General features: G+C 34.2%; 3 protein-coding genes and 1 long non-coding RNA gene across 4 annotated transcripts; 2 read left to right on the forward strand and 2 right to left on the reverse strand.

The window, feature by feature from the left end:
• Nucleotides 1-1947: 1947 nt before the first annotated feature.
• On the reverse strand, nucleotides 1948-3050 carry LOC125224581. Its single transcript, XR_007176887.1, has 2 exons — nucleotides 2687-3050; nucleotides 1948-2157 (listed from the first exon to the last, which is right to left on the reverse strand). It is a non-coding gene; the product is annotated as an uncharacterized LOC125224581 (long non-coding RNA).
• Nucleotides 3051-7269: 4219 nt separating this feature from the next.
• Nucleotides 7270-10272, reverse strand: LOC125224237 (cytochrome P450 736A117-like). The gene is made up of 2 exons (XM_048127600.1): nucleotides 9385-10272; nucleotides 7270-8067 (listed from the first exon to the last, which is right to left on the reverse strand). Exons 1-2 carry the CDS (start codon nucleotides 10270-10272, stop codon nucleotides 7456-7458), a joined length of 1500 nt encoding a protein of 499 aa, XP_047983557.1. The 3' UTR covers nucleotides 7270-7455.
• Nucleotides 10273-19400: 9128 nt separating this feature from the next.
• On the forward strand, nucleotides 19401-21503 carry LOC125220551 (receptor-like protein 7). The gene is made up of 4 exons (XM_048122712.1): nucleotides 19401-19498; nucleotides 19599-20232; nucleotides 20455-21315; nucleotides 21441-21503. The coding sequence occupies exons 1-4, from the start codon at nucleotides 19401-19403 to the stop codon at nucleotides 21501-21503; spliced, it is 1656 nt and encodes a 551-aa protein (XP_047978669.1).
• Nucleotides 20664-22769, forward strand: LOC125219071 (receptor-like protein 33). The gene has a single exon (XM_048120933.1). The coding sequence runs from the start codon at nucleotides 21540-21542 to the stop codon at nucleotides 22590-22592; it is 1053 nt and encodes a 350-aa protein (XP_047976890.1). The 5' UTR covers nucleotides 20664-21539; the 3' UTR covers nucleotides 22593-22769.
• The last annotated feature ends 1795 nt before the right edge of the window (nucleotides 22770-24564 follow it).

Raw genomic sequence — 24564 nt, forward strand, 5'->3', positions numbered from 1 at the left:
TATATATATATATATATATATATATATATATATATATATATATATATATATATAAAAGAGTTTAGGGGAGCACTAGGGTGCCCCCTTATTTAGAGTCACAACGTACATCCAATCTAATACTGCCATGTGGCACAAAATATACAATATTTTATACACAAAAATGCAATCTAGTTGTATATGCATTTTCGCAGATTGCATTTTTGTTGTATGTAAATTGCATTTTATAGTGTTGAGTTTTGCATTTTCACATAAATTGCATTTTTTATTGTTAAGTTTTGCATTTTCACATATAAAAATGCAATCCGTCTATATATAAAATGCAATTTAAACAGTCAATATCTAAAATGCAAAACTTAGCAATAAAAAATGCAATCTGCATATAACAAAAATGCAATCTGCCGAAATTCATTTATAGCTTCTACAAATGCGTATTGCATTTTTCTGTATACAATATTGCATTTTTCGTGCCATGTGGCAGCACGTGGTTGGATGTACGTTGTAACTTTAAAATTAGTTGTTATACTAGTACACCCCTATGAGTTTATGCTGATATTAGAAATAATATGTTATAATAATAATATACATCTCTGCTGTGATAAATGACATATGCTGATAAGATGTATATAAATGTGATTACATGTGATGATATGTGATAATGTCTCATATGTCTATGTTGATACATTATGTTGGAAACTGTCAGAAATAAAGTATATTTGATTGTGCTTACGCTCCGTGCTTGAGTGTGTTCTATGGGTACAATTGACATTCTATAGGACAGCAGCGCTGCATTATCTTCAATCACTAGTCTTCTTGATAACCGAAGCGAGGATAGTCTCTGTCTCTGTCTCTGATTTATCTGGTATCTGTGATCTCCGATCTCTGTCTGCACCCTAAATGGGTGGTCTGTGCGGAGTCCTCTCGAGGACAAATCTCGCTCTGCATCTGATTTTGTTTCTGATCTGGTCCGCGTACCCTAGTCTGTCACTAAGCACTTAGTGGGGCTATTTATGTGTTTGGGTATGTGAAACAGACTTGGTCTGTATATGTGCTATGTGTGTTGGTATGTGATTTGCTTTGTAGATGTCAAATACTTGATACTATGGAAACGTTGATGGTTGTTGATATGTTCTACGATTGATAATGTCTATTGCTGGAGTCTGAGCATGGGCATGTGTTTGTTACAATGGAGGTGCTGCCCAATTTATGTTAGAACTTAATAAGACGATAATAATATGATAGATGTGGTAGTATTTGGAAAATATAATGATAATAAGAATATTTAGAAATTTAAGTTAAATGATTACTGCTTGTAGAGAATTTTTGGCTGAAGTGTTGGGTGTGCTACAGGTTAGTCGACATTGGAGAGTATGGGTCAACCTTTCTTCATGTCTGTCTCAGCGCTGCATCGCCGGTGGGTCGTTGAGCTCTATCATAGACGTTGCGAATTGTTAGTTGTGGCATGTTAGCACAAAATTTTATATTAACTTACTTCTGATGTAATTGTAAATGTTACATTTTGATTTAAACATTTGGTTTTGAATGGTTAAGAAAATGAAAATTTTAAATTGCCATACTTGATGGGTGACATTACCTACTCGGCCTGCAGATGCCGGATAGAGGGTGTTACATTATCAGGATAATTAAAGTGCATCAGTGAACAACATCCTTCTTTTATCTTGGACTTTAGTATCCACTTCTATTCCCGTACGGAGACAATGACTATAGAGAAGATATTGGATTTTTTCCCTATTCTATTGCTTCTTCTTCAAGCTATAGAAAGAGAGTTAAGACCGAAAGAAATTTTTACATATAGCTTGTATCACGACCGCACTTTGCTATGAATAGCAAAGCCGTGAAACCGTGACTAGGGGTGGGAAGTAAGAAGAGGGGAATAGAAAGGGGGTAAACAATGACCGAATATTCACCTAGAATCAAAGGGACAAAAAATTTCAAATCAACTCTTAATCACCAGAACTTGAATGGAAATCTTACATTTTAATAAATAATTATCAGAGTAACAGTCGATGTCATCTAGAACCTTAATACGCAGTGGAATGAACACGGTCACATGTATGGAGACATGCACCGCCAAGAGCCTCTACTTAAAATAAAAGGAAAATCATAACTCTTCAGCATTCTCCACCGTCACTGCTCAACCTGCACATTTAGAAATATATGCAGGGCTGAGTATAAAAATACTCAGTGAACACATTGCCGAAATATACATACATAAAATGAAAATATTGTCATGCCATCACAGTAACACTCGAGGGTTTTCTCTTAAAAGGCCCGAGCTTACTAAATTCTTTGTGAGCTAAAGTTCGACTGATCAGTGTAAGTTCTTTCTTTCTTTTGCCATATCTGAACACCAAGTGCCGTGGAGATGGTGCTCTCCCACGGCCACCTACCTTTTTCTCCAGCCGGGGAGGTGGCCACCTCCCACGGCCTCCATAACTTTATTTGTGACCCGTGGAAGGTGGCCACCTTCCACGGCCACTTGTGTACACTAATCCGAGTAGGGACACCACCCTCACTTGGACCCGAATTCGATTCTTACGTTCCAACCAAACAGATAGGCATAAAACAAATCATTTATGGCAAGACAACATCATTTACATAAACCACAAACATAGATTCACATTTTCATATTTTTATCCACATTAGTATGTAGGATAGAAAAGTTCACCTCGTTTGTTTAATTTCCTTAACTCGAGTTTCCATACTCCGACCTTGACTTGCTCGTAGATATAGCCTATATACACGAGTTCTGATGAGCTTTTCCTTACCTCTCAATTTCCTTTTTTCATTATTTTCTCATCTCATCAACTGAAGTTTCCTCTACGTTTTTCTTTAATCTTTTTCTCTCCCCCCTCTTCTCTTCCTTTTTTTTTAATGCTTTCATGTGTACATATATAATTGACCATACTCATACGTGAGCTAACTAAACCACTTACATATGGATTCAAATAAACACTAGGTGCAAGACATGCACTGTTTTATCACTACACGTGTCCTCTCATTTTTTTCATATAAAAAAAAGCACTTCTTATTTTAAAGTATAAAATAAATACAAATAAAGACAATTTATAAATTCACATCTATCTACTTGGTACACATATTATATACATGTAGTTTAATGAAATTGTACACGTATTTCACTCATTTTTCTTTTCTTTGTTTCTTTTTTTTCTTTTTGATTTACATTATTGAAAGAAATGAAACATTACAGATATCAAAAGTAGTACTCCTATTTTTATTGTTGAAAAAAATCGACGCGATGTCACGCCACGCATTTACATGCGTATATATGTGTAGCCATTTAAAACTTGACTCTCATGCGTACTATATTTCTCTACTACTTTCATTTAATTATAGTCTATAAATAACTATATTTATATGCTTTACAAATACTAATCTTACGTGTGCATATATATATACTCCCTTAATTTAAGCCCACTATGCTCTGTTTCTTGCATTTAAACTATTTTCATAAAATTTGACAAGTAAAATTTTGATGCACAAATTAAGATTCCTCTTAGTCGATTGTGCACATTCAATACTCTTTCAATTGGCTACCCATTCGATATCCTTTCGAGGTCAAAAATAAAATAGGAAAAATCGGGGTGTTAAAGCTTGCATGAAAGAATTGGTGAGAGTGTTCTGTTATTTTGTATTTGCGTCGATTATTCCAACAATTTGTTATTCAAATCCCACTCATTGCTTATTTTTTCCTTTTTTTATATCTTATTCTAATTAACAAATATTTACTTCTATATTTTATTCTAATTAACAAATATATTTTTCTCCATTAATATCACAAATTAAACATATATTGAATTGTGTGCCGAATATGTATCTTTCTCTTAAAAGTCCAATAAAAACCAATATACTTTTTAATGTGAACGTAACTATATTAATTTATATTTCTTTTCAATTATTTACAATTCGTTCTCGTTAGTTAAAAATCATAAGGCCCGTGCATAACACGAGTATTAATACTAGTATTGTTTAAAATAAAAGCTATTGTTATCTATTGAATCTTGTAATGTAACCATTAGATTAATATCAAGTCTCATCTAATAATATAGATTATTAGTCTAATAATGTAATTTAACTAATAATGTATTATTTTAGTCAAATAATGTAGCATTTTAGTCAAATAATATAGCATTTTAGTTTAATATGTAGCTTACTACAACCATCCATTCCAATAATTCAAGGACCGTTATATGTTTGATGCTTAACACTAAGGAGGTAGTAAGACCTTAACGTACTCATATATATATTTATGTTATATTTATACTAAAATTTAAAAAGAATGATTGTATGAACAAGATTTGATTGTGGTGAATTTTAATTGTTTCGGACTTTTTGGAGTAATTGAACACTAGAATTGTTTTTTGTTTGAATATTTTGGGTATAATAGATTTTTTTTTCCGATATAACAGGTATAACTCTATGTTGTACTTCATTTCGGTATACCGCAAAAGTACAATATACCGAAATACGGTACGATATACCGAAAACACAATATGATAACAACATAAAAAACTATCTTACCGAATTTCCGGTACACCGAAAAATTCAGTACGGTATTAGTATAAACTTTTGTCTTACCGTATGTACGGTATACAGTATGACATTCACAGTATGGTATACCATATTGAACCACCCCTATCACAAATTGCTTATTAACGAATTATTTATAAAAAAATATTAAATCTCCCGCACAATCGGTAAGTCATTATATTAAATTGGCACCTAATTGGTAAATTACTTTTTAGAATTCTTTTTAATAATCGTACATGAACTTTTATTTTCTGAGCATTATCATTTAATTTATTTAAGTATTTATGTTTAATTTTTTGAGTATTTTTTTTCTCATAATTCGACACTTCACTAATTAATTTTATAATATAGATAACTAAAAAAAATAACTTTAAATTTTATATTAAATAGAAAAATTATATATTGAATTTTTATTAATATAATAATTTATAAATAAATTAAAAACTTCAAATTCACAAAAATAATATTTAAATTTTTAAAACATGCATTAAAATTTCACAAAATATCTCAAATATTACTATTTAATCATAAACGATTGAGTTTAAGCATATATCTCAAATTTATCATAATTAAATATTTTACATTTTATAAATATAACTAATTTTAAATATTTTATATTTTATAAATGTAACTAATTTTCATCATGATTTATAGGATTGATCGCATATTAATCCTATCGATAGCAACCCGATTAACCCGACGGGCTAGCTCCAAACCTGAGCTTTTAGGGTAATGGTTGAACTTTCATAACCCGAAAGAAATCACAACCCGATTAGCCCGCATCCGATTGACCCGCAACCCGAGTAGGGTTGGCTCAAAACCCGATGGACCGACCCGATTGACATCCCTACTACTCTACTAGTCTGGGGTTCTTCCAAGCTAAAGAGATCTGATTTCCACACAATTAATTGCTTTGGAAATTCGTATGAGAGATTAGACGAGAGTGCTACTCCTTCTCATTGTTTTCTGTTTCCACATTCATTTTCATTCAAGGAAATATTCAATGAAAACATTCAACTCTTCCCACTCTTTCCTTTTCAGTGAGAGTCAAATCATATTTAAGTCTTAACTGCTAGTATTCAATTTCGGTAGGATTACTATTGCCATGGTGATACTACACGTCGTATGTAAAACAATAGTAGTATAATTTAGTTACCATTTATACTTCCATAATAATTGTGTCTTTTTTGTGTTAACGGAAAATCGTATCTATTACTGTTACATTAATATTTTTTGGAAGTTAATGATTCTTTTATGTCAATGTTTTTATGACAACAGACAATTTTATGATCTTCATCCACAAAAAGTAGTCATTTTTTTCATTTGTGTCCACCAAAATTACCTCCTAGTCTCTTACAATTTCAGGGTTTTTTTTCTCACAAATGAGATGAATTTCATTTTACACTATCAACACTTGAACTATGTTTTTCTTTCATCTTTATTTACTAATTTTATGGTATTAAAACTCGTATTGACTACAACCAAAACTTTTCTTTATGGACCCACACGGGTTTCACCTTGTGTAAAGAGAGAACTTTAATTTTCTTAGGCATGTATAGACCTTGACTAATCCAATCAATTTAGGAGGATTGGTATAAAAATAGAAACTGCAAATTGATCAGGTGTGTACAACACCAAATTGAGATTGGTATTGAAAATCAAGATTTTGCCTTGCTCCATTGGGCATACTCTTTTTGTAAGGAATTGATCCCTTCCTCGAGGTTTTATACACTCTTTAAAAAAATTTATGTTAAAGAGAGAAAAAAGTTAATTAAATATTTTAAATTTAAAAAGATGAATAAAGTAAAAAGAAAAAAAATGTTGAATATTTTAAAATAGGAGAGAAAAATATGGAGCAGTATGATACAGATTTATCCGTTACATAATACTGATTCATGTATTGTTGCGAATATAAATTTCCAATTACATATATCCATATATGGCATATATCCATATATGGGGAGTGTTATATTGTTAACTCAATACCTAATTGCTAACTATAACTAAATAATAGCCATTAGATATTCAAATTAAGGGTCTAGATCATCAACCAAGAAATATCAATACGATCAACAAAAAACGTCAATAAAGCCATAGGATTAATTCCATAAAATATCAATAGGGGTATTAATGTCAATTAACTACATGTTTAGTTATAACTAACTTTTAAAAGAAATCCCAAAACTTTAAATTCATATAACATATATCAAATTAAAGATAATTTTATAAAGATTCCAACGATATCACATATGCATATGTTCCGACGTCAAAATTTGAAAAAAAAATCGAATATTTTTCAATTTTTTCGTAAAGCAGAAATGTCAACATACTATATAAATTATGTCAATATAATACATGTAGAATGTCAATATAAGCAATGTGTTAACATTCTTAAAGCACCGTGTTGACATTCTCAAAGCATTGTATTGATATTTCCGAAACACTATATTGCATTTTCATCTAAAACCCTAATTTGGCGTTTTTTTTTATCTTTTTTGATTTTATTAATAAAAACGAAAATTACACGTGGCAAATTGTAGACTAGCAATTCATCACTCCCCTATCCATATATACTATGCTTCCTATCTCAAATTCATAAAATTTGTCTATATTTTTATATCTTCCAAAATAAATTGTTAGCTACGTCCTTGTTGGCAAGCATCATTCATACTCCATTTAAGTATAGGAAAAAGCCAAATATAAATTGAAGGGAAACATATGTCAATAGTACTTTTATTCTATAACTTACAAACTTGCATGCCCTTGACAAAAACCACATAAAACTTATGAGTGCTTAAAATCTACATATACATATATATGTATGTTGCATTGATTGAAACTGCATATATAGCAACAACATCCTATGATATAGTATAGTGTTCCAAATCATGTAGCGGGAGATGCAAGTGCAAGAAGAGGAACGGCTCTATGGACTGTCAACCCGGGACTCTCACTCATGTCCAAATCTTTCGGTTCAACACCTTTAGCCAATTTCCAGTCGAATTTCCGAACCAGATCAGCTAAAAGAAGCTCCATCCCGGCAGAAGCCAATGTGATCCCAGGACAGCCTCTTCGTCCACCCCCAAACGGAATCAGCTCGAAATCTAGGCCCTTGAAGTCTATAGAAGAATTCAAGAATCTCTCGGGCATAAACGTTTCTGGTTTCTCCCATGAGACGAGGTCCCTTCCTATAGCCCACGCGTTGATCATCACGATTGTTCCTGCAGAAATGTCGAAACCTTTCACTTGTACATCTTTGCTTGCAAGCCTAGGCACAAGTAGTGGGAGTGGTGGATGTAAACGCATTGCTTCCTTGATCACAGCCTTCAAGTAATGCATTTTTTGTAGATCATCATCGGTAACTATCTCTTGGTTTTGCTTCACAATTCCTCTTACTTCATGTTGCAACTTCTCCATCACTGTGGGGTGTCGTAAGAGTTCCGACATTGTCCATTCCATAGTTGTGGATACTGTATCAGTTCCACCAACGAATACATCCTGCCAAATCAATGCAATGGAAGTTGAATATCATATTCCTTCCGTCCCACAATAATTATTACACTTCATTTTTACCATACATGGTAAGTAGGTCTCACATTCCACTAACTCACTTCCATCACATCATATTTTATTACAAAACCAATATAAAAAAGTGGGTTACATTCCACTAACAAATCTCATCAATTTTTCTTTACATTTCTTAAAATTCGTGCCCTTACTAAAAGTGACAATTATTATGACAGAGGGAGTACTATAATAGTAATATCATGGTGGATGTGCATTTTGACAAAAATACAAATACGAGATGTAACGTGGAAACAAGATAGTACAAAAACACCCTATCTTGACGCATATTAGCAAACGGTTTAAGTCCTCTATCCCATAGTTTTTTATCACTCAAAAACAATGTAATATAATGGACCAATAAACACTTTACTCGTAAAAGGGTTAGTTGCCTATAATAGTTTTCATCCTGGTTTCTTTGGCCCAATTTTTAATAGATTTACACGATAAATCAGGAAATTTTATGTTTTGACAATTTAAAATTTTCAATTATTTCCTCTGTTTGCAAAACAATGTTTAAGATGTTCACAATTTAAAGTCCAATTTATTTTTTTCAATTTTGGATAAATAGATCACATCATTCAACTAACTCATTACAGATGTTCTATTATAATATCAATATGTAAAAGTGAGGACTAACTCATTTTCCTATTTCTCTTCGGTTAAATAATTTCTTAAAAATTGTACCAAGTCAAAATGGGACTAAAATGGCAGACGAGGGGGAGTATCTTATTTAACCAATTTTGGAAAAGTTGTAGACGGGAGTATCTTATTTAACCAATTTTGGAAAAGTTGTAGACGAGTCGCCGTTCAGGAAAGTATACATGAGATGATTTATATGTAAAATAGAAATGAACAAATAGAAAGTGGAAAGATGACTAATTTTTTTATTATTTTTGGGACTCAAAACGACGAAGTTCCGTCTGAAAAAATCATTGTAAAAAATCAACTATTGAAACTTTGTCATTTCATTCAAATTTTGAATGATACAAGCACAAGACCAAATTTGGCCAAAAAATTAACCATTATTAAAACAAAACTAAAAAAAAACTCTACGAATTATCAAACCATACAGTTCCACTATTAATTTTAAAAAATTGTGAAGTGTAACTAAAACACAACAAAGTGGATAATAAATCAAAAATACTCCTAGTGTTAAAAATATATCAAGGAAATTGAAATTGTAAATGCAAAAAAAAAAATGAGACATAGAATATATAGATGTAGACAAAGAAGAAAGAGAATGATTACCAAAATTATTGCTTTGAGGCTATCTCGATCAATAGAGGCATCAGCAGTTTTATCATTATAGATATCAAGCAAAATATCCACAAAATGTTGTCCATTTTCTTCCTGCATCCGTTCTTGAATCACACTCTCCAAAACAAGATCAATCTTTTTAGCAGTGTCATCAAGTCTCCTATCAAAACCATTAACACGTCCAATCCAAGCAAGCCACGGTATAAAATCACCTATATCGATAACCCCTAAAAGCTCCATCAAATCCGCCATGGCCTTTAAGAATTTCCTCCCATTTTCCGAATCGCTCAGCTTCCCGCCAAAGGCCGATCTTCCGATCACATCATTACTAAAACTCTCAAACATCGCACTCAAGTCCACCGCAGTGTGATTACCAGAAGCTTCTCGAACCTTCTTCACAACAAGTGCAGCTTCTTCTTCGCGGATCACGCGGTAAGATTGGACCCTTTTGTTGCTGAGCAGCTGGAGAACAACGATGCTCCGCAGGCGCCGCCAGTATTCGCCATAGGACGAGAGCGAGACGTCTCTGCATCCGTAGACCATCTTCATCATGGCCTTGAAGCGGGGGCGGTTGGCGAAGGTGGTGTCGTGAGTGACCATGATTTCACGGGCGAATTCGGCGGAGGAGACGACGAGGACAGGGACGCTGCCGAAGTGGAGGAGCATGAGAGGGCCGTGCTTTTGGGATAAGGAGTGGAGACCGCGGTGGGGAAGGGATGATCCGAGTTGGTGGAGATTTCCGATTATGGGGAGCTTTGGTGGTGAAGGGGGCTGTTTTTTGTTGCTTGATGATTTGAGGAAGATTCGGGTGATGTACCATAGCAAGACGAGGGAGAGAAGAGTCATGGGAATAAAGGGAGTTACTTGGATTTCCTCCATGTCTAAGGTTTGTATCGGAATTGAGATGAAACAATGTGTGTGGGATTTTAATTTAAGCAAACAAAATAACCAATAGGAGTGTGATAGTGACGATGGTAGAGTTCACAGACCGTTGGTTCTGAATGATCGGAACCTCATAATTGATTAATCAACACGAAACTCAAATTCAATATACTCCCTCCGTCTCGCGTTACTTGCACTAGTTTCCTTTTTGGGCGTCCCAAGTTATTTGCACTCTTTCCTTTTTTAACAAAAGACAAAACATCTAATCACTCTTTTCTTATTCTATCATTTACTTTACTCTCTCTTATCTTTCCTACTTTTTTCATCTCTCCTATTTATTTAATATAATTTCTTAACCTCCGTGCCCAACAGTAAACGTGCGACTAACCCGGAACGGAGGGAGTACTAAATAACATGAGTCATCCAAAATATAAATTAACTTCGAATTGACACTAATATTTTTCAATAGATTGCTTAAGTTTGTGAGAAACTTTATACTCCCCTCCCTCGTCCTACAATAAGAGTTATTTTACTTGTATTATAAATGGTAAGTAGGTCTCACATTCCTCCAACTTTTTCCACTCACATTTTAATATTTCCTCCGTTTCTTCATTGTTAAGGCAAAACTTTTCAGCACGGAGTTTTAGAAAGAAATGTTGGGTGTGTTAAATAAATAGATAAAAATGTAAGAGAAAGGAAAAAGTAGAGAGAATAAAGTATAAAAAACAGTGAGGAAGGGATGTTCCGAGTTGGTGGAGATTTCCGACTATGGGGAGCTTTGGTGGTGAAGGGGGTTTTTTTATAGAATGTCCCAACCACTCCAATCATTCCCACTAAATCTTTTTTTAGAACGTCCTAACTAAATTGAATCATTTTTTTAATAAAAAAATAAAATATTCAATCAGTCTTATTTTTATTATGTCATATATTTTACTCAGCCTAATTAGGATGGAGAGAATATTAAACTAATTAAAAAACGAAAGTCAAAGGCTCATACTGTGGCCACGAAGAAAATCTAAATTAAAAATAATTAAACTTCACAAAGTCGCACCAGACCACGAGAATCACGAACTGTATAGAACTTCGTGCCACAAATTGTTCCTAAAAAAAAGTCAAGGAATTAGGAAAATAGTCTTCATCTTAAATAGTGCCGTATTCAATATCTTTTCTGATATCACCAATATTTTCATTTGTCACAAATAGATATAGATTGAGGAGGTCTCTTCCCATAGCCCACACGCATTACGTCACCAATGTTCCTCCAAAAAATGTCGAAATCAAATATTTAAATTAGTTTGATGTATACAAATTTGACTTTAAAACTTATTTTACTAATTTAACAAGTTAATAATGATAATATTTATTTGCAATGTAAGGAAAGAATAACAATAAATAAAGCATCGACAAATGAAAAAAAAAAATTGTATAGGGATGGATGACAGGAGGGAGAATGCTGCCACGGAATTAAATTAATAGTATTATCGTTATAGATTTGGAGCTTTTAGATCTGCATTTTAGATTCATACAAAAATACGACAAAATAGCACAAAACATGAAATCATACATGAAATCAAAGCACCTTCTATTCTTGCGCTATTCTAACGCTGTTTTGGCTTTTAATGAGATAGTTAATGCATTATGATTTTCGGTTTCATTGAGTAATTGGAGGCATCACTAATTAAAAAAAAATGTACTATATGAAAAACATACATTCTGAAAATTTCTATATGTTTTTATAAAAAATAGTCTAACAAACTAAGTAAAAAAAAAATTAAAAAGTTAGCAAATTTGCTAAAAAAAAATGTGAATATCAAATTTTATTTTTTGTTTTGAAAATAAAATAAAAATTATCACGACGAATACATCTAATACATATAGAAAATAAATGGTCCACTTTGTTGGATGAAGAGAGGATTATATAGATTATACTACTAAGAGAATAGCGGTGGAGTTTTGTTGTCCGTCCGTCTGTGCCGCTGAGCACGAGCTCGTTCGTCCGCCGCTGCGAGCTGTCCGTCCGTGCCAGCGGCACGGCGCTGCTCTTAGCTAAGAGCACGTCCGTGCCGCTGAGCAGTCATACGTGGCGTCTTCTTATTGCCCAACGGCATAGCCGTTGGCAAATTCGATTTTTTTTTAAAAAAAAAAATCATAAATAATTCAAAATAATACCAAAAAATAAAAATAAAAAAATTTTGGATTTTCAAAAAAATAGAGCTGTTTATAGACGTTTTTTTTGGATTTTTGTGATTTTTTTTTAATCCCAAAATCATTTATAATTACACACATTCATCATCCACTTTTCACATCAAATTATCTCTCATTCATACTTTTTCATACTAAATCATCTACATCTTCCTCTCTCACCCAAACTCTCTCTAAAAAATTCAAAAATGGATTTCACCAATCTCATTGCGGAAGCGGAGCGCGAAGAACAAGAATATTATAAACAATATCGTGCCGCCTATAAAGCCTATGTCGCCGCCAATAACCTCGCCCCTCCTCCTCAACCAACTAGAGCAAAACATCGCTACATCCCTCGTGATCGAGAGGGAGCCCATGAAAGGCTCGTTGCCGACTATTTTTCCGACCAGCCGCGGTATCCAGAAGATTACTTTCGGCGCCGTTTTCGCATGTCAAAACGGTTGTTTATGCGTATTGTCAACACATTGTCCACCCGCGTTGAATACTTTCAAGAAGGTGCAGACACAACCGGTCGGCAAAGTCTCACGGCGTTGCAAAAGTGTACTTGTGCCATCCGACAACTTGCTACTGGGCAAACGGCTGACCTCTTCGACGAGTATTTGCATGTCGGTGAGTCAACTGGAATCCTATGCTTCAAGAGTTTTTGCGATGGCGTTCCTTATGCTTTCGGCGAGGAATTCCTTCGGGCACCCGCCACCGACGATTGTCAACGGTTGCTTCGTCTTCATGAAACAGTCCACGGTTTTCCCGGTATGCTAGGCAGCATTGACTGTATGCATTGGAAGTGGAAGAATTGCCCGACTGCTTTGAGGGGGCAACACTTAAGCGGCCACAAAGGTGGCGGTCCAACGCTTATCCTTGAAGCGGTCGCCGACTACCGCCTATGGATTTGGCATGCATATTTCGGTGTTGCCGGATCCAACAACGACTTGAACGTGTTATATTCTTCACCACTCTTCGATGATGTTTTGAATGGTGTAGCACCGGCGATCGACTTCACCGTCAACGGAAATGCATACCACATGGGTTACTATCTCGCCGATGGTATCTACCCAAGGTGGTCGACTTTTGTGAAGTCGTTCAGCAATCCACAAGAGCAAAGACGGATTCTTTTTGCGCAGCGTCAAGAGTCTGCTCGGAAAGACGTCGAAAGAGCTTTTGGTGTCCTTCAAGGCCGATTCAACATTGTGAAGTCCCCTTCTCGGCTTTGGTACTTTAAGAATATCGCCAACATCATGTACACGTGTATTATCTTGCACAACATGATTATAGCTGACGAAGGACCGATGGCGGCTAACTTTTACGACGAGGATGAAGCCGGAAGCTCAACCGCGAGGTCTCCCCCACGCCGAGGTGTACATACGACGGTGAACGAGAGGATGGAAAGAAGACACACAATGCGCGATACAAGAGCCCACACTGAGCTACAAAAAGATCTAATCAATCACATTTGGGCGAAATTCGGCAACGAGTAGTGTAATTTTTAATTTTTAGGATTTTAATTATGTAATTTTTAATTATTTTGTAATTTGTAATAGTATTTTGGGTATTTTTAATGTATTTTAATATTATGAAAATGTTTTTATTTAAATTGAATAATAGAATGGTGGGACCTTTGAGCTTGTCCTTAGCTAAGAGCACGGATGTGGGTGTTGTGCTCTTAGCAAAGGACAAACGGTAAAAGTGGATCCGGACCCACTTCCGGCTCTTAGCTAAGAGCACGGATGGGGATGCTCTAAATACGTTAAAAAACGTCACAAGGCTGATAGTACTGAGTAGTGAGTACTGACTCAAGAATTAAAAACTGCATGTGACTCCATAAATTGTTCCTATAAAAATAGTGAAGAAATTTGGACAAAATAAATAAATTAGGACAAAATAAATTGGGTTCCGATCAATAAAAATTGTCATCATCCTTTAAATGTCATATAATATAGAACTATAGAAGATCAACATCTTTTCTGATGTCACCACTCACCAATATTTTCATTTGTCACACATAGATGTATCATATAGATTGAATTGAGGAGGTCTCTATCTAGGCCCCGCATATTCGGCCGGTCCAATTAAATAGGTTCCCGTCAATGAAATTGTTTCATCTTAAATAATGCCATATAATATTGAAATCAATGTATTTTCTGAAATCACCAATATTTTCATTTGTCACATATTGATATATCTACGGATTGAATTGTGAAGGTCTCTCCCTAAGCCTGTTTATTTGGTCGGTTCCAATTCTAACCGGTTGACCGGTGAATCAATTTTAGTTTTTCATTAATCTTTGAACTAGAATTGGAATTGGAACCAGACGGTTAAGAACCGGTCGATTCCGATTCCGAATCGATGTTTCTGTATTTATTTATAATTTTAAATAATTCAATACTAAAAAAATAATAATCCAACATGTAGAAATATAGAGTTGTGATCAATGTCGAACCCTTCTTAAGGACAGAACTAGAAATCAAATTTGGGCCACTCATTTTTCTTTATCTTATGATTATGATTAATTTAGAATTAATTTAATATTTTATTAAATAAAAATGTTTTTAATTTATTTATTTTTTTTTAAATTTTAAAATTTTTGTTAAAGATTTTTTTTAACTATTTTTTTTAATTTTTTTTAATTTTTTTTTAAATTTTTTTTTTTAAAATTAATTTAATTTTTTTATAAAAACTTGCTGGAGTAAATAATGAACTATATTCACTACATAATGAACTAAATGAATGTATGTTATGAAGTAATTTTTCGCATTCATTATATACTGAATTTACTTCAACTAAAAGATAATTATGTCATAACACATTATGAAGTAATAAACTAATAAAATGAAGTAATAAACTAATGAAATGAAGTACTAGTAAACTAATGAAATGAGGTAATAACATAACTGAATGAAGTATTAAACTAACGGAATGAAGTAAGAGCATGACTGAATGAAGTAATAAACTAACGGAATGAAGTACTAAACTAATAAAATGAAGTAATAACATGACTGAATGAAGTGATAAACTAACGGAATGAAGTAATAACCCTAAACCCAACTGAAAGATAATTATGTCATAACACATTATGAAGTAATAAACTAATGGAATGAAGTAATAACATGACTTAATGAAGTAATAAACTAACGGAATGAAGTAATAAACTAACAGAATGAAGTAATAGCATGAATAAATGAAGTAATAAACTAACGGAATGAAGTAATAGCACGACTGAATGAAGTAATAAGTTCATAACATACATATTTAGTTCATTATGTAGTGAATATAGTTCATTATTTACTCCAGCAAGTTTTTATCGAATAAAATAAAATAAAATTAAAAAAATAAAAATAAATTAAAAAAATTAAAAAATTAAAAAAATTTAAAAAAAATCTAAAAAAAAAACGTTTTTATTTAATAAAATATTAAATTAATTGTAAATTAATCATAACCATAAGATTAAGAAAATTGAGTGGCTCTAATTTGGTCTCTAATTCGGTCTTTAAGGGTGGATTTGTGGTTAATAGGACTCATAATACCTAAAATATCAAATAAACACACAAAAAATACAAAACAACAATACAACAATATTCATATCGTTGATTGATGGGTAAGAGTGATGCCAAGTGTAGTACTATTTTGTAAATAATCATCAAACGAGACGGACTAATTTATGTTGACAATTCTTTTTTTAAAAAAAAGTTCTAAAATTTAGCATTTTTATTAAAAAAATGAGTTGTAAAATTGAATTTCTTTTTCCCTTTGTTGGCTAAACAAATGTTGAATGGAATTTCCAATACCAATTGATCTTATAGTGACTTTTTTGTTCAGAACTGAACAATCAATAAATCATTCATTGTTACATCAAATTTGTTATACAGTTGAATTTCTATCATGTGAAATGATATTTTATTTGTATAAGCTCTTTTGGAGAAAAATAACAAACTTGTGATTTGAGTCAAAATTGGATTTAAGTCATAATTGTATATTCAAAGGCAGCATCACAGTTTAAACACTTTAGAAAATAGAGTTCACAAATTTAACACGGTTTAAATCTAAAAATCAATTAATGTTTCAATCCACTCAAATTCAATATTAATTCAGTTAAGTTAGATTTATCAATATATTAAATTATATAAAAAAATAATATTGAATTGTAATCTGCTTCTTGTTAGAACCGTTTAAGCACCTTTTATTTCTCGGACTTGGATCCTCTGTTGTGGCAAAATACACAGCAGAGGATATTGTGCAAATCATATCCCTCCATTGATTTTTATTAAGTTAGATTATTTTCTTTTATGCATAAATGAGTGGCTTTGATCTACACAATATTCTTTGTTGTCCATTTTGCCACGGCAGAGGATTCATGTCCTTATCTCTCTCTATGCCCACACGCATTGATAGTCACCAATGTTCCACTTAAAATATCGAAATTAAAGATTTAAATTAGTATGATATATACAAATTTGACTTTAAATTTAACAAGTTAATTGATGATAATATTTATTTGCAAAATCAAAACTTAGTTAAGAAAGAAAAACAATAAATAAAACAACAACAAATGAAAAAAAAATGTATAGGGATGGATGACCGGAGAGAAAATGCTGCTACGGTATTAAATTAAACTATTAATAGTGTTATATAGATATAGAGAAAAAAGATCTCCATTTTAGACTCACACTTTGAATCATACTTCTCGTTGAATCCATTAGATCGACCAATCTAAATATCTAATCTAGCCACAAAAGGATTATTAATACGACACCTAATATTGATTCATGCGAAAAATCTACACTAGAAAATCAACGTAATCCAATAAAGGTTATGATATTATCAATTAATTTTGAAGTTTGAAAAAAAAAAATTATACCCCAAATTGGAGTTGGTAGTCGAAATTACTTGTAATGCTGATTCCTGGTTAAAAAACCTATCATAGAAAGTTAACATATGTATTAAAGGGTTTATGATTTTATCAATTAAAGTTTTTGAAAAAAAAAATAGAAATGACATGATCAAATGTACAAAAATTTAGAGACTTAATACCACCATCAAACTGGGTTGATAGTTGAAATCCAGATTTTGGGTACATTGGGCCAACCCCAAATACAAGCCCAAGCAACCATTACTCTTTATTTTGTAAAATGTGAAAGTTTAGACTTTAGATGGCCTTTACTTTTTCAGAACTTTTTCAATAATCGTACATGAACTTTATTTTTCTGAGCATTATAATAGTATAATTTATGTAGGTATTTATGTTTACTTAAAAGTTACACTATAAATCAACCTCCATTTTGTTAGTTATAATAAGGAAAATAAAAACCAAATAAAATTATTTAATTGTATTACATTTTTCATATATAGGTCTCTGGGATTCTTCAACGCTCAGAGAGCTCTGATTTCCACAAAATTAATTGCTTTGGAAATTCGTATGCGATATTAGAGGACTACTCTTTTTCACATTGTTTTATATTTCCACACTCATTTTCAGTCAAAAATATTTTCCATATTCTTCAGTGAAAACATTTCACTCTTCTGAATCTTTCCTTTTCATTGAGCATCAAATCATACTTAGCTAATATTCAATTTCGGTAGAATTACTATTTCCATGGGTGATACTACACGTCGTATGTATAAATATATAATTTAGTTATCATATACTACCTCCGTCCCATAACAGGAGTCCACGTTTGACTCGGTACGAATTTTAAGAAATATAAAACAAGTGAGTTGAAAAAATTAGTGGAGTAAGGATTCCACTTTTACTTATTAGTTTTATTGCCTCCTAGTCTCCTATTATTTCAAGTTTTTTCTCATTAATAAGATGAATTTCATTTTTCAGTGACAACACTTCAATTATATTTTTCTTTTCATCTTTATTTTAGTACTTATTTTGCATTAAAATTGCATAGTTCACAGCTAAAACTAATTTTTATGGTTGGAGGTAATATAGAATTTAACCGTATTTGCAACCGTTGAACTATTATTGATTGAATTTGGACCAGCACGGATTTCACTTTGTGTGAAGAAGTAACGTTAATTTTTTATGAACAAAAGTATATATTTCTTATCAAAGAAATTTCAAAGTAGATTTCCAAATCCACTTCCATCGTTGAAGCATGAAAGATATTTCTCCAAAAGGACTGAACAACATTCACAAGTCATAATTCAATTTAGTGGAATCTACAAGTACATGACAAAAAATACTATCAAGCTGTCATGGAAGGCTTGTTGGTTGATTGATTTCTGTCGTCCAAAATTAAGAGTTGGAATTCTACTAACATTATTTAACTTATTATAAATCATGTAAATAAATACTAATATTTAGAATGTGAACGGTACCACATCAAACTTACAAGTTGAGATGAAATCAACTTACCAAGATTTCGTTGATCTCCACTTCACGTATCGACTATGCTTCAATAAAAGAGTTCATACATAGCTCCCGTAAAAATCTAAAATAGTAACAAGCATACCAATGTTCGAGCTAGATGTGCATCAATAGATGATGAAGCATGTCCGATTATGTTCAGATATCAACACTGAGTTGCCGATATTGAGCCAAATGTACGGTTAGGAGTGACAAGGCATGTGTGATCTTGTTCCGATATTAGCAAATGTGAATAAATATTGCTCCATCCGTTCCATAGTAGTAGAGTCATTTCCCATTTTAGTAAAAGTCAACACATTTCTTCTCTTCTACTTTACTTTCTCTTACTTAATTCTCACTTCATCTTTCTCCCTTTTTCATTTCCAACTTTTTTGGACTAGAAAATACCCAGCTTGCCCTAACCGTTTGCGGACCAAGACAACACGCATTTTGAACAAGAGAAAAGAGAAGAAATATCTGCCTTGCTTAATCTTAAGCAAATTGACATGACCGGCATTCTATATAAATCTACCAAGGTTCCAACCATAAACCATTCACAAAATAACCAGAAACAATGGATCTCACATGCAAGTATAACTCTTTGCACTTCCTCATATTTCTAGCCTTTGCCTCACAATATTCACACGGACGCAGCAGCAGAAGCAAGCACCGGTGCCTCAACGATCAGGCAGCATCACTGGTGCAGCTGCAGAAGGATGTCCTCAGCCCCAACTCCTCCACTGTCACATTTGATGATAACTCATCAATGAAGGTGGCAAAATGGGACAACGAAGGACTGCTGCTCGTGGGATGGCGTCACATGCGACCACTCTGGCTTTGTCGTTGGCCTCAACCTCAGCTACAGCAGTCTCTCAGCTGGAGACATCGATGCCATATTCAATCTTCGCCACCTCCAGCGTCTCAATCTGGCTGGCAACAACTTCCAGCTTACTCCAATTCCTTCAGGTTTAGAGAGGCTCTCGAACTTAACTCACCTGAATCTCTCCTTTTCCTGCTTCTCTGATCAAGTTCCAGCCGGGATTTCCAGTTTAGTGAGGCTTGAATCCCTTGATCTCTCCACGGTCTTCTTCTGTGAGCTGCCCCCGACTTTCAATGATCCGGACTACAACCGCATATTTGCTTTTGAGGAGAAACATAGGCTGAGGCTCGATAAACCAAATCTTGAGTCATTTGTTAGAAACCTGAGAGCATTGACAGAGCTCAACCTTGATTATGTTGATCTTTCAGCTCAAGGCTCGAGCTGGTCTCAAGCGCTGTCTGTGCTTCCTAATCTCAAATTCTTGAGTTTGTCAACCTGCAAGCTCAAGGGCCCCATCCACACCTATTTTCAAAATCTCAAGTTTTTAAACACTCTCAAGCTTCACAGAAACAATCTCTCCTCTGAGGTGCCCCATTTTTTAGTCAGTTTTCGGGATTTGCGAGTGTTGGATCTCGATCAACCCAACTTTATGGGAACTTTTCTCCAAATGTTTTCTTGCTACCAAGATTAGAAAGCATTGATGTGAGCAGAAATCCATCCCTGGCAGGCGAACTGCCTGAGTTTCCTTTGAAGAGTTTATTGAGATGGGTTTCCCTCTACGAGACGAGCTTCCGTGGAAAATTGCCAGATTCATTTGGCAATTTGGAGTCTGACAAATTTGCTCCTCTACACCTGCAACTTTTCCGGTCTGATCCCACCATCATTCGCAAACCTCACCAGTGCAACTGAAGTAGACATAAGCTATAATAGCATAGAGGGCTCAATCCCGAGTTTCAGGCCGAGCAGTCTCCCAAAACTTCAAGACCAACATTTATCTTTCAATCGCCTCACAGGCCCCATAGATCCTCATCTTTTCACTCTTCCATCCCTGAAAGTTCTGTACTTGAACGATAACCGTTTTAGTGGAGAACTCAGGGAATTTTCATCCTCCTCTTCAGTACTGGAGAAGGTGTATCTAAATGGGAACAATCTGAGTGGTGAAATACCAACGTCAATGAGTGAGATAACAAGTCTCACTTATCTTTCACTTGCCAGTAACAGATTCACCGGCTCCGTGAAGCTGGAGGCTTTCAAGCATCTCAGCAACTTAACAAGCCTCGACCTGTCATTCAATAGCTTAAACATCAAAAACGATGATCCAGATTTGATGTTTCCAAGCCTGGATGAACTAAAGTTGAGCAGATGCAACTTGACAGAGTTCCCAACTTTCCTCAAGAAACAAGAACAGCTGAGGACTCTGAATCTTTCAAACAACCGAATCCAAGGGCATATTCCTGACTGGTTGTGGACTGGCTATCTAAATGAGCTGGATCTTTCAGACAACGAGGTTGACTTTCCGAGGGAATCTAGTCAAGTAAACACCACATTTTCTCTATCATTAGGTATACTGGCGATGCGATCCTGCTCTGTTTTCAAGTTTCCAAAGTTTCTGCAGCTGCTAGACTGCCTATGGTACCTCGACCTATCCGGAAACAAAATAAAGGGACAAGTACCCAACTGGATTTGGAAGAGCACACTTCAATACGTCCTCCTTTCACGTAACAGTCTTGAATCTATAGAAGAGTTCCTACCCAATGTCTCCTTGACTTCATTGACGACCCTTGATCTTCGAAGCAATCTGCTTCAGGGATCACTTCCGAGTGGGATCTGCAATATGAGCAGCCTCTCCATTCTTGATGCTTCTCAAAATCAGCTAAGTGGATTGATCCCCGAATGTCTAGGCTTGATGTCCAACCTAACTGTCTTAAACCTGCAGGGGAACAAATACCGGCAAATCCCACCGGAGTTTGCATTAGCCAGCAGCCTGAGGTCTCTGAATATCAACAACAATCTCTCTTGGAAGGGAAACTTCCACGGTCATTAGAAAACTGCAAAATGCTCGAGGTGTTGGATCTTGGGAAAAACATGATCACAGATGTGTTTCCCTCCTGGCTAGAGAAGCTTCCCAACTTGAGAGTTCTGGTCTTGAGGAACAACAATCTCCACGGTCAAATACAACTTCCAAGGAGAAACTTCTCTCTCCCAAAACTGGGGATAATCAACCTATCTTCCAACCAGTTCACTGGAGATTTGCCAGGAGAATTCCTCAGCAGCCTCGATGAGATGCTGATGAACACAGAAATCAAGTCTGCAAACCTGAAAACGATAGGGCAATATGAGTACTATCAAGATTCAGTGACAATCATGAGTAAAGGAAATGAGATGGTGCGGATACTGACCATTTTCGTATCTCTTGATTTGTCCAACAACAGGTTCCATGGCAAGATCCCCGGTGAGATTGGGAACCTGAAATCACTGGTTGTCCTCAACTTGTCAAGAAATGGTTTTGATGGAAGAATCCCTTTATCGCTTGGGGACTTGGTCGAGCTTGAATCCTTAGACCTCTCAACCAATAAACTCTCTGGAGTAATTCCTCAGCAGCTTATCAGCCTAACTTTCCTTTCCTTTCTTAATGTATCGAACAACAATTTGACAGGGCTTATACCAAAAGGATACCAGTTCAATGCCTACACAAATCACTCCTATCTTGGGAACCCTGGATTGGGAGAGCCACTGTCAAGAAGTTGTTCGGGGCCTACTGGATCTACACTGCAACCTCCATCACAGGGTGACGACTCAAGCAAAGAGAACTTATTCGATTGGAGATTTGCTGGATCAGGTTATGCAAGTGGAATAGTTGCTGGAGTTGCAATGGGTTATGCATTTTTACCAGATTTCCAATATCATGAAGGCCGTTTGCAACTCAAAAAGAAGATCAGAAGATGAGGAAGACCATCAACTTAAGATGAACCTTGTCTTGATCCAAAGGCAAGCAAGAAAGGAATCAACATGGTGGCTGCATATTTAGGAATATATCTTTATATAGAATTGATCTTTAAAGATGCATAATAATTTTATCGGTTACTAGTACCAGTTGATGCATCAAGCATCCATTAAAAATATAATACTTCTCTTTTCTTTTGAAACAATTACAAGCAATAGATATTATGCAGTGATCTACTTAACGCCATGATTTTAGTAGAAATATTTTAAGTCCAAAAACCTCACTACAATGGTCTTTTTAGCACTACACTTAATCCTTTCCTCAGCTACTACTTGGGGCTTAATCACCTTATAACATTACATAAAAATACTCAATGCAAATCAATTATAATTATAACACGAATATACAAGAATATATTCCATTTTCCCCATTTTCGAATTTATTAGGCTTACAAGCTTAAAATTTCCACTCCCAAAGTGAACCGAACGAGGGAGGATAAATATAAGGGACGTGTGAATGACAACAAAGGAGACGCTCGCGTCGCCGGAAGCTTGGACGACAGCGTCGGCGGGCTTCTCATCGGACAGAGGTTTTTCCGGCATAAGACTCGATTTTGCGCGCGAGATTTGAGACAGAATAAATCAATGTATTTCAGAGAAATAATTGTGGATGCATATACCAAGCTTTTAATTATAAAACATAAATTTATAAAACCAAACTAATAAAGAATAATTTCAAAATAAAATATATTTGCAAGGTAAGTTTTAATTTGAACAAATTAAATAATTTTAATTAAAGTAAATAACTTTACCAAGCACAACGAGCTATTATTTTAATTAATGTGAATAATTTTACAGAGCACAAATTAAAGTGCTTAACACCATCTCCAATCATACACTAAAAATGAGTTTTGGTGTAGAAATCTTCTCCAACCATACATCAAACTCAAACTCATTTTTAGTGTTTTTGTGAAATAACGTCATATTTGGTGTTACTGCAAAAGTTTTGTGAGACAAAATCCAAAAAATGGTGAAATCTTAAATATGGTGCAAATAGTTAGAGTAAAACTATTTTTTGGTGTGACATATACTCAAAAATGAATTTGAGTTTGATGTAAATGATTGGAGACTAATTATTTTTGAAAATATTAAATTTCCCCAGAACCACGTTGGTAAGTTCCCATTTAACTTTTGGGCAAAGAATTTATTGAGCTCGGTCGTTCGTTAAAAGTATTTACTATGAAATAATAATGTTCATTAAAGCATAACGAGCGTGTATTTAAACAATATTAAAACTTAATTATACCAGATTATTACCTAGCACTGCACTATTCTATAATGGAGTGAGTACTTTATTTTGTAGTAAAGTGTCTTCAAAATCACAAGTCGACGGTAAGTGGAACTCTACTAATTAACGACGAGACTAATAGCGTGCACTCCTTGTGCTCATTAATTAATCGGTAATTCGATTTTAGCAAACCACTCATCAATGAATAAATATCGGTTACAAAATTACAAATTTCTGTGTAGGAGTATACATAAAATGGCTAACTGAATTTAGTGTGGAATGATATATGTTGAGACCTTAAAGCCAGTGTAGGCCTTGCATGAGTAGGTGAGATTATTTAGTGTATAAGTTGTTTAACCAATATATTTATTTAAACAGTAATTGGCTGCAATAATTTTATTTTATTATATTATATATGATAGAGATATTTCGTTTATCATCACACCCAAAATGACAAATGATTGAAATCGTGATGCACATTATAGTGGTTGAGATACGATTATATATGTGCAAACTTGTGGATAATGGGATGTCTGAAAGCTTAGTTTTGTTCACGGAGCATATGTTAGTGCCAATGCCATCCTCCAATATAAGTAGTACAAACAATGGCTGCATTTGATTATCATCCACCCTCTCTAATTTTCTCTTTCTAAACATATATTCTCTTTCCATGGATTCAAACATGAA

This window comes from Salvia hispanica, chromosome 4 (genome assembly GCF_023119035.1).
Source record: "Salvia hispanica cultivar TCC Black 2014 chromosome 4, UniMelb_Shisp_WGS_1.0, whole genome shotgun sequence".
Taxonomy (NCBI): Eukaryota; Viridiplantae; Streptophyta; class Magnoliopsida; order Lamiales; family Lamiaceae; genus Salvia; species Salvia hispanica.